This window comes from Sphaeramia orbicularis, chromosome 1, assembly GCF_902148855.1.
Source record: "Sphaeramia orbicularis chromosome 1, fSphaOr1.1, whole genome shotgun sequence".
Lineage (NCBI taxonomy): Eukaryota > Metazoa > Chordata > Actinopteri > Kurtiformes > Apogonidae > Sphaeramia > Sphaeramia orbicularis.
The window spans coordinates 42,673,084-42,684,702 of record NC_043957.1 but is presented as its reverse complement, the minus strand read 5'-3'; the positions used below and the strand labels follow the sequence as shown (position 1 = coordinate 42,684,702).

The 11,619-nt window shown below is 37.6% G+C and overlaps 1 protein-coding gene across 1 annotated transcript in view; it reads right to left on the bottom strand.

The window, feature by feature from the left end:
* Positions 1-237: 237 nt before the first annotated feature.
* The window catches only part of LOC115422365 (2-hydroxyacylsphingosine 1-beta-galactosyltransferase), a 23,392-nt gene continuing 12,010 nt past the window's right edge, over positions 238-11,619 (bottom strand). Inside the window, exons 3-6 of the mRNA XM_030138667.1 lie at positions 11,112-11,254; positions 6,807-6,883; positions 3,515-3,734; positions 238-2,861 (exon numbers count right to left, since the gene is read on the bottom strand). Coding sequence (XP_029994527.1) covers positions 2,480-2,861; positions 3,515-3,734; positions 6,807-6,883; positions 11,112-11,254 — 822 coding nt within the window. The 3' untranslated portion in view covers positions 238-2,479. The remainder of the gene's footprint in view (positions 2,862-3,514; positions 3,735-6,806; positions 6,884-11,111; positions 11,255-11,619) is intronic.

The window sequence follows — 11,619 nt, the reverse complement described above, 5'->3', positions numbered from 1 at the left end:
CATAACAACATTAATACTGAAATAATAATAATAATAATAAAAAAAAAGATGCACAAATATTTTTTTCCAGACCCTGTTCATAGCTTGTGCGGTACCTGCAGACACAAATACCATGCCCATCAGCTGAAGACATTATTCATGATGATGATGATGATGGTAATGATGGTGATGAAGATTCAAGTATACAGTACTGTAATAGTCTCTGTTTTCAGCTGGGCTGGATTGATCCCACAAGTATTTTTTAAAGCTCACAGAGAAAGGAAGATCATGAAGCTTTTTTCACATATTACACAGTATTCGTGAACATGTGGGATGCTAACACCTCAGAAAATGTAACTGGTTAAGTGATAGCATTTCTTCTGTTTCATTTTACATTGCAGTTCTTAAATAATTTGGTAAACAATTTCTTTGCTAAGATGCCAAGTTTTAGCTCTGAAACCTGCAAAACTATGTAGATATTGTGTGTTGACTGTGCAACGGGAAAATTAATGCGGCCTGATGGTTGAAAAAACAGCCTGTTACATAGTTTAATGTTGATCAGATATCTGCATCTCTTGTCAATAAACACTTGTCCTCTCTGAAATATCAATTAATAATATATATATATATATCTTAAATCCCTACAAACGCCAATGAATATTTTTTTTTTAACTTTGGTCTCCCTGACAGGGGTTCAAGAAAGACAATTTTGCTGCTGGGACACATTACTATTAACTATGTGGAGTGCACCGTTGTTGTATCTGTCACTCTTTCCTTCTCCTTACACCCCTCCTTCATCTGCATTAAGAATTTAAAGACATGGCGTCTTAATGCTGGCAAGAAAGGAGAGACATATAAGATGATTAAGTAAAACTACTGAAGGCAAATTTGGTCTTACTGAAAGAACAATTCTTTGCTTCACTACGGGCACACAGTATAATGACATGTCTCCAGTGAGTAGCAAAAAAGCCAATGGTTATTTTTACGTGACTGTCAATAGGCTAATACAAACCTTCTATGCCCGTTTTTTTTGTTTTTTTCATACACTCAGTCAAAAGCTGTACAGTGATCTGAAGCACGCAAGCATTGAAACACTACCAATGAGATGTACACATCAGTATTCAAGCATACTGTTTACACAATATTTGCATTGTAAAAGGCCTCTTAGAGAATGTGAATCATTCACACTCATAAGGTAATATAATTACATCATAAGTGTAATCTGACAATCCTTTTGCAAAGAAGAAACATCAAATGGAATAGAATGAAAGTCCTACTTCGATGGTTTAAGTTAAAATGTGCATTTGCAACATTATCCAACAAATACATGATAGAGGGACGATGTTCCATGTCAAAAATGGCAATGAAGGGACCCAATAATTTATAAATAGATGGTGAATGTGGAATGAAGATGAGTGACTGTCAAAGCGGATGAGCATAAATCACCTGACCAGATGAGGATGATCTGGCCCGGCCTATCCACAGTATTCTTGGTAGTTATTACCTTCATGTCTTCTAATAAATGCACAATAGCCCTTTTCACACTGGTAAGCCAGACAGGCCTCAGCTGAGCTATTCTCAGCTGCAGCAAACTGTCAGTCCAGTGACAAGGAGACACAGCAGAGTGCAGCCACCCGTTGGCACTACCCTGTGAAAAGGTAAGCTAATTAAAATATTTTTTTGTTTAAAAGTAGGACCACCATGAATATTGCAGCTAATGCAAATGTACAAAGCACAGACCTGTGCGTGCTTATGATTAGTATTACTACCAGTGGTTTTTCTTTCACCAATGCAAGGACACAACATTGTGCTAATATTAGCTCAGAGGCGGGAGTGTACCATCACTTCAGTTTCATAAGAACTATTACATGTAATAAATTAAAAATAGCATCAAGGTTAAAAAGGTCCATGATTAAAATGCATTTGTACAGTAATAAATAGATGTGTCCTCTATTTACAGTTTACCATACACTTACTGAAGCAGAGTTTGCAGTTAACAATATTAAATCCTAAATATTTCATAACTTATCTTCTTTTTGTTTATTTTTATTCTGAGGATGAGGGGTTGGCGCTCAGAACTTGCCCTCTGGTAAGGAAGGCAGGAAGACAACAGAGAACATGCAGGAGAGAAGATGCACATATAGAAACAATGTTCTCCACTGTGTCCTTCCTGTGTTTCTTCCTCGACAACTTTCCAATTTGGTGTTGTATTGCTGTAGCTGCTGTCGTTAAGAGTTTTCGTTAAATTTGTCTCAGTGCACACATACACATACATCCACACATGCAAACACACAGATTTTGAGCACCCGATGCCCTGTTCTGTCCCCTCACAACCCATTGTGCATCCTCCCACAGGATCTTGCTTGACTGAGTAGCAGTTGCCTCTTGACGCAGACCTAAGACCAGCGTTGTCTCCAAGCTTTTATAAAACCACTAAACCAAACATAGAGCTGTGTCGTTGGGGCAACTTCTTCCTCATTCCTCTTGGCCATGCAAAACATTAATTCATCTTCTTCTCATTTTTTAAGGAGCCATTGCGTTTGTGTTTCCCATTGGCCATGCTCTCACTATGACAATGTCCGTTGGCCATGTTACCATCATCCCTGGTGACGCCTCCTCTTCTGCTCTGATCTCCAAACTTTGCCCTCAGCATTCGTCCCAACCGGTACAGAGCAAAGCTTATAAGAGCCACTGCAGCCGCTACAGTGAAAATCACATCCAGCAGGAAGTACTGGTAGAGGGACACATCATATACAGCAGAGCGTAAGTGGTTGGCACCTTGATGACGAAGAATGTAGCTGATCCAGTAGACGGCCCGGGTCACAGGATGGCCTGGCTGATCTTTGTGAATGGTGGAAAGAAGGCGTGCTTGCTGGCGGTACCTAAAAATAACATTTATTTTACTGAATATTGTCATAGAAGCCTTATTTTTGTATTTTGTAGATGTAAAATAAGTCATTGAACTCTGTATTAAAGTATGGTTCCATTCTCCGCATGTACTCTGGTCAGTCAAAAAACTGGATGTTTCAGCAAGATAATGAAACACAATCGGGGCCTGAAATGCTAAGAATTTGGTTTTGTTATATTTTCTTGTTAGACATAGCCAAATGCTTTATTGCTAATTGCTGTCTGATGCAGCCACACCTTTGAAAACACACAAAAAAATTCTACAAATATTTCATTTTAATATTTAAGATTGTATAAATTTTTTTTTTAAAGTTGAAAAGTTTTTTCCCCACTACTGTAGGTGTTTGTAGTAAGATTTTTGTAAGATTTTTGATTTTATTCTTGGATTAATGTAAATTACTCTTTTGTTCCTAGTTGACCAAATCGATGTCAGAGCTCACTTTCTTGAACAAATAAAAAAACAAAACTCAAACAGTGTAAAATGTTGTTCTAAATGTGCTTACTAAGAACTGGATCAGAAAACAAACCTTATTAACTGTCACTCACAGTATGCTGATGCAGTAAGTGGTCACCAGATGGCACTGATAAACAATAACCTCATATACCAAGCAGGACATGGAGATCTAACCTGCTGTCTTTAATGACGCTGGTGAGGGCTGTGTAGAGGTCTTCCTCAGTCATCGTCTTCCAGTGTAGCATGATACCCATCCCTTTGGCTGCCACACGAGTCATGGTGTCATAGTGGTCTCCAAACAGGGGAACACCTACCACAGGCACCCCATGATACATTGCCTCGTAGATGCTATTCAGGCCACCGTGACTCAGGAAGGCCCTTGTGTTGGCATGACCTACATAGGAGACAGGAAGCAATGTTATTTTGTGACATTTCTTACAGGTTACATACTTTTTCAACATTTTTTTTTTAAACTCAGTGTTGCTACCCAACTTCTGAAGGTGGGAGGAAGACTGTTCATGTCTTGAATGTGTATATGATTGTACAGTTTCAATAACATTCAGAGAATATATTCAACCAATGGAGACACAGCAGCTCACTTCTGTATCATCAGCTGTGGTCCTTATCTGGTTTACTAGAACTAACATCAGTGATCCTGGATAGTTGGTATCATGAAGCTGATTGTGATTAATATTTGCCTCTTTGACTCGTAGCTGGAAAACTCAAAGTTTTTGTCGAGGTCCTACATTATCATCGATTTGACTGGTCAGGTCTCATGTTATTGACAGGTTCAAGGACACCAATTTGATTTACCAATGTTAAAACTGAGCCTGAGTTAAAGCTATAGTATGCAGAAATCCCAAAACATCCTCCTGCAGCTTTCTCCTCTTTGTCCTAAACATAGACTGTATTTAAAGATATAATGCAGTTCCATGCTGCTATGGAAAAGTGAAGTAAAAAATCAAAGTTATATTACATTTGTGACAAGCCTAAGAGTCTGTAATGATTACCAGTCACCTGATTTCTATTCCTGTTTCTGAAAAGATCTGTGACTGGCAAAAAATCTACCATCACAGACTATTTTTTTTTTAATCCTGAAAACAAAGCCATTAGCTGGTATTTAAGTCTTGATTCCTCTCAGACCACCTGAATGACAATATGCTGAAAGGTTATTACAGAACGTTTGCTCAGTAACACCATAAAAATTCTGTCTATTGAAACTTTGAGGCCAAAAACATCAGCTAACCCACTAATCAGTATTGTACTATTTGGGTGTGTCTCTGGAACTTAGGTAGTAGTTAGTAAGTTAAAGAAACAGTTTGTGCCCCGAACAAGGAAGATAATCTTTTTCATTTGTCTCAATATATTAAAGGATTGTATTTCACTGTTTGCCTTGGAATGACAACAATTCAACAGGTATGATCCTACAGGATCCAGTTTTCAAACATTAATGTGTTGACGCAGGTAAAACCACATTTAAGTATATTTACCTGTACATTCAACCAGGATCCGTGTGTGCACAGTATGGACAAACCCACATAGCTGTTAACATGTATGTAGGCCACACAATTATAATGAAAAATGAACGTTGCTGGCAAATATCAAGTAGGGCAGGTGGATATTTGTATGATGTACTCTTTAGTGCTGATCATGAACATATGAGCTCATAGTTCTATTCTATGTTTATAGTTCTATTCTATTTTTAAACTATGTTCCTGCTGCACCGTGGACCTTTTCTGTACGTACGTATATGGCAAAACTGACAATAAAGCTGACTTTGACTAATGACTGAAATATGTCTTGAAATGAACCTTACAATAATGTCATTAACCTGAGGAAGCCAGTCATCTGTTTCTTTTAAAGTTTTAATTAAAGTTCATTTTAACATTGTGACAGAATTGGAAACCTCAAATTTGAACAGAAATGAAAGTACAATTTTCCTGAGATATGGCAATTCCTCTTTTTCATTGGAGGACTTTCAGACTATTATCTTTAAAAATCCTAAAAGCTCAACAACAGCATCTTTCACAATTGCACAAGTTACTCAAGATAATCCTAAGATTTTATTCCAGACGTCTTTCCAGACCACTATGTACTAAAGGGCTTTTTAGGTCTCCACTGTTTCACCATGACAGATAATTAACATTTTTAATGCCATTCCTCTTAATACGTCACATCATGACCCACACAAGGTAGCAGGAAAAGTCAAGTCAGTTTTAAATTACTTACTGGAAGCATTCAGACCAGTCAGATGAACCAAAGAATTAGTTTTGCCAGTGCATGTTTAATGACTATCATACCAACTGTCAATAACTAAATGCTTATTGGCACAGAGTAGTGTACACCTGCCGGTAAGTATGAGAGGAACTCACACCTTACACCTGCCCCACACAGAGAGAAAACGCCTAAAAAAAAGCGAGGATGAGTGAAAGGTGTCAAAACATGCCTCCAACCAGTGCTAGACAGGAAGACTCTGCCCGTGCTACAAAATATTGACGCTTTTCAACTGCAGGGGACCTGTTCAGCTGAGTGATACTTTGATGTTCCGGTGTAGAGAGTTCCAAAAAATGGAACCTGTCATAGCAAAGCCAGCATGAAACTGCTGCAGTGTTAATCAGTAGGTGTTTTTGGGTCAATTACTGGTAACAGCTTGGCTTTCTGTGAATCTTTTTTAAGGTGATATCAAAAATGTATCAGGTAGCAGATGCCATTCCCAACACTGACCCCAGAGGAAAAGCGCAATTAATAAGTACGGTTAGGTCGACTCGAGTCCCTATGGAAGTGGTTCCCAACCTTTTATGGCTCGTGACCCCATTTTAACATTACAAATTTCTGGTGACCCCAGACATTCAAAACACAGACAATTTTTCTCTAAATTTTTTTTTTGTCATGTAATAGTTTGCTATACAATGTTGCAAATAAACATTAATTTTAGATAATATTTAGTCTATATAATGTATATTATTATTATGGATGGAGACAGAAAAGTCAGGTGTAGATTACTGCACAAAGTGAGAATTTTATTTTCCTTGGTCAGGATATGTACAGTCAGTCCAGCTTGGATTTAACAAGACTGACAATTAATACTGAACAAACAATAACTCAAACTATAAATTATGAAAGAGCTGCAGCATCTTAAACTGACCACAATGAACATTTGAAAGATAAACAGTACCACAGTGCTTCAGTTTCAGCTTCACAGTTTGTCATGTCTTTTATGGATTGTGATTGTCCCTCTCAACTCACCATATATTTTTTTTATTACTAAGTTTTTATTTTTATCTTTATCAACCACTAGAAATTTCAGGTGACCTCATTTGAATTCCACACAACCCCACATGGGGTCCCGACCCCACGGCTGAAAAACACTGCCCTATGATGTGGTGAAAGAGCATTATGTGGATACTATATTAATATACACTACATGATATAACTATTGATTAAAAAATCCATTCAATGTACTCACCTAATAGGTCATTCTGAGGCATCCAGTCAACAAGCTTGGTGTTGTTGCCAAGGTTACTAGGAGGGACTCCTGAGAATCTAAGCATGGAGAAAAAAAAAAGATAGAATAAGGAACTCCAAACAATACGTATTGACTGATGAGAATTTGTTACAGCAGGATGTTTTTTTTTTTTTTTTTATCATTTTCTGATGTTTTATGAAATCAAAGATAAACCAAAAAAGTAATCTGTAAGGAAAAACATCAAGTTTAATTTCACATTGTCTCTACAATTCATCATTATTATTCATTCTATGTGAAAAAAGTATGGATGATTTTGTCATACAGTTAAGGTAAGTTCAGTAAGAGTATTTTTTAATACTGTATGCTTATTATTAACAAAATACTGCATATATACCAGGTTATTTTAGCTGATTAAATCAAGGATATTGTGCAAAAAAGAACAACAATGAGGAGTTCATATTGACGTAGTTCTTCTGAAGGGCTTCACTCATTCAAGCAGACATTTAGAATTTAACCCTTTAGTTTCTCTGTGGTGCTGATGAATGGTATGTGTATGCTTGCTGGCAGCCGTAGTTGTGTGTATGTAAGAATTTTCCAACAAATACAGCGCACAATACATATGCATGCAACATTATGACCGCCAGCCTTCCATCTCCGTCTCCTTCCCTCCCTAACCCAAAGCCTTTCATCTCTCTTTCTTTCTTCAACAAAGCACCAATTCACTGTCCTGCCAATCTAAGCCTACATTCATGCAGCCAATTATCAATGACACGATTCATTTGGCTTGGTCTCTGTCCCTCTCATCAGCCCTCTTTCCTTTCCATTTCAGTTTGGAAGGCGCATGCACATTCTTGGGCCTTACTCAACGCGTTCTACGTAAAGCGAAAGTTTAGATCAGTGTTTCACTTCACTCTCATGTAGAAAGTATGCATTTACCTGACACATGTGAGCCATTACGGAAAACTTGTTCCCCATTCCAGACATTACTGCTTGCCAAGAATGGTAATAAATATGCCAACATTTCTGACTACAGACAATGCGAACACAGTCTGATCAAGAACTCCCCCCACCTCCCCATCAAGGTTATTATCATCACCGAGAACTAACGAAAAGATGAAAATTTGAATTGAAAAAATATTTTCGTTAAGTGAAATAAATAAAAACTATAATTAAAGGAAAAAAAAATGATAACTAACTGAAACTGTATTGTGTGCTTACAAAACTAACTGCAACATGTAAAAATTGTGGATAAAATTCCCTTCGTTTTCGTCTTTGTCAATGTCGGATTGATATAAAATTGATTTGTTTTGCACGAGCAATTTTAGCTGACGGCACTTCACGGTCCGTCACTTCTCGTCCCCACTCTACCTGGCAACTAGAGCTACGTTCACACTGCAGGCCTTAATGCCCATTTCTGATTTATTGCTCAATTCTGATTTCTTGTTTGGCTGTTCACATTATATTTTTAAATGTGGCCCGTCTACAGATTGCTGTGTGAACAACACACGCTCCTGAAGTAACCGGCATGCGCACTTGATCATTAATGACATCACGCACACAACGGTGTTTAAGAAAGTGAACATGGCGGCAGTCGGTGTACTTTATGGTCTAATGTTAAAAACAATGTGTGGTGGCAGCCGGCAAATTTTTGAGTGGGTGATATTAGACAGGATGAAAAGGAGAAAGAAAATGAATATTTAAATGATGTCTCAATGCGGAGCAATAACTGCAGCATCCGTACAGAGGAGTATGTGGATGTGGTGTCAGAGTCAGGAGTGGTGGGATTGGGATGTGACTGGTTTAACGGAGCAGGAGTTCTTCCAGAACTTCAGAATGTCAAGGAATACCTTTCACCTCATTTGTCAGCGCCTTGCCTCGAGACTTTTGAGGCGAGACATGTTGTTCAGGAGACCCATCTCCTTGAATAAGCGAGTAGGAGTGGGGCTAAATTGGTTTGCAACAGGGGCAGGTTACTGCACCTTGGTCAACCTGTTTGGCATTGCAAAGTCCTCCGTCTGTGTAATGTGTGTCATGACCCCTAATGACATCAAAGTCGCATTCTATGGGACCTGGTTGTTCAGATTGCGGTCACATTTTTAAAAATTCGATATGTATCTGATTCTGTACCACGTTTGAAAGTGGCCCAAGTCTGATTTGAAAAGATCAGATTCCATGTGACTTGTGCTGTTCACACTGTCATGAAAGAATCTGACCTGAGTCCACATAGGGGGCAAAAAATGGGATTTGGGCCACATTTGCCTGCTGTCTGAATGTAGCCATGGAGACTAAAGTTGGGAGAAAGCAGCAGAGTCCTGTATGGGTTTTCTTTGAAAATGATAGCGAGGAAGATAAAAGCTATGAAAAAACTAATACTAAAACTAAACTGAAACTAAGCATTTAGAGAATAATGAAAACTAATAAACACTAACAAACCTGCTCTAAAAACTAATTAAAACTAACTGCCTCTGCTGTGTGTCATCATTTGGAAGTAGATCAAGTATATGACTGGTCTTGTTTAATTTACCTTGTGTGTGTTGTGGCTGTTTTCTGATGATTTATAAATTTGCAGGGTTGATAACTCAAGTACTTTAGGTATCACAAGTAAGATGGGGAGCAAGGTTATAATAGTTTTGGATTTTTCACTATAGTTTTGTTTTATTTAGTTTTGACTTTTTTTCCACTAATTTAGCCATCAGTATGAGAATGTACTTAATAATTACCACAGGACATGTACGAGTGCTGTTTATGGCTGTGATAAAAACAATACTTACTGCACCTGGACTTCCTTCTTTCCTTTTTTCGCTTACAAAAGGTACATTTATCTTCAGTTGTGCAGTTCTGTATCCATGGAATCACTTATTTCTTTCTTTGCCTTAGACTTTCATAACAACTTTGAACTACTTCCATTTATTTTTGCCAGATAAACCAAGATTATATTGTCATTTTTTGTATTCTGCATATTTCCTCTAATGTCTACATCTTGCCCAGCATGTTTTTTTCTTTTTATGGTCACAAAAATGTGTTCCCTATTAATAAGACTACAGTAAGAAATGGTCTTTGTAGTTTGTGGCAGTATTTAACTGGAACACGGTGTCTACTGCAAACATTTCTCACTCTGGAGATGTTTAATTATTTAAACAAAAAAGCTACACGAGTCTCACCTCTGCATTTTAAACATATACTGTATCATGACAGAGCATTTTGTTACATACCAGAGCTACAGCAACTTTGAGGACAATGAGGATGTTCAGTTCAGAGCTGTTCCCTTTGTAAAATAAAACCATGCCATTTTAACACTGAACATTTGTTACATTTACAGTAATACAACTAAAATTAGCTAAAACAAACTATAAAGAAACTGAAAGCACAAAAGTAAGTAAAGGCAAACTGATTCAAGCAATGCAACATTTCCAAACTGTAATTATTCTGGCATGGACACACCTAATGAAAGACCTTAGAATATGACATCAGTGTAAACTCTTTAGTGTGTTTGTACAGGCAAAGGCCTGCACCAGTGTCTGCACACAATTGCAAGTTCAAATATTAACCAAGGGACACCACATACCTGAGGAAGTCAGGTTGGGGACAAATATGCTCTTGGACTGAAGCTTTGTTACAAGAGGTTTGTGAGACCTACTTATACATACCAGAATAGACCAAAGTATCTAAAACATTTTTGGTCTGATAATGCATTGTGCAACCTTACAACACTTACTGTGGGTGTTTAAATAATCATTCTTTGGTTCTTTGTGAGATGAAATAGCAAAACCATCTGTGTGTGAACATGGTCAATAATTCACTACTCTGGGATAACACATTAAGGATTAACAGATTTGAGAATGGTGGTGTGAGCATTGGGAAATGAGTAAATCCAATTTCCTTTTTTTTTCATCCTCTATCACTAACTTCCTCTATCTTTTTCCATTTTTTCAGTGTTTTCCCACTCAGGTCATGTTTAAAGAGTCAGAGCTGTGTCATTCTGGGTAAATTATTTGATCAGATTAGATTTGAAATCACATTTACCTCTGCTTACTCTGCAATCTCAAACATTTCAGATAACAGTGATCCTCATCCATATATTGTGACACATTAAGTGTAGAATAGACAACTGCATGCAGAGCTATATGTAATAACCACAAAACTATGGTGAAAGTATGGTCGGAGTATGGACTTTGAACACTTATGTGTCACTGTTAGGTAATATTATTGGTTGCTGCCAAATGAAAGGAAATTAACTAATTGTGTTCACATCTGTTACAGTGCCAGGTGCGAATCAGTGAGGAGTGAGAAGAACAGATACTTTACCTCCAGACGACACGCTGGGGCAGCCTGGCAAGGGCACCTGCCAGTTTGTAAGCAATGTCATGGGAGAGGTACTTGACCCCAGCTCCAAATGACACAACAACAAAGCCATGCTCTGCTGTGTCATTCACCCATGCCTCAAAATCCTGTGAGAATAGGAGACAAAGATGACAAGAGTGAAAAATAAACCCAAATATTTCATATGAACAACATCTGTAATTGTAATTTGCAAAAAAAAATATTCTGATAAGTACTATAAGTGTGTTTCAACTGCAAAAATACTTGATCATTCTTTCTTTTCCCTTGACATCTCCCTCCTTGTAGAAAGTAAGTTAATGGCTAGGGCAGATGTTTACATGACCCATATTGTTATACTTTGTTAATTACAATTTAAGAGCACAATTCAACCCTTTGACCATGCTGATTTGCATGTTTTAGATAAGCAATCGCTATCAGTGAAACAAAGCCTTCCCATAAACACAGTGCACTATTGATACCATCTTTACCGTTT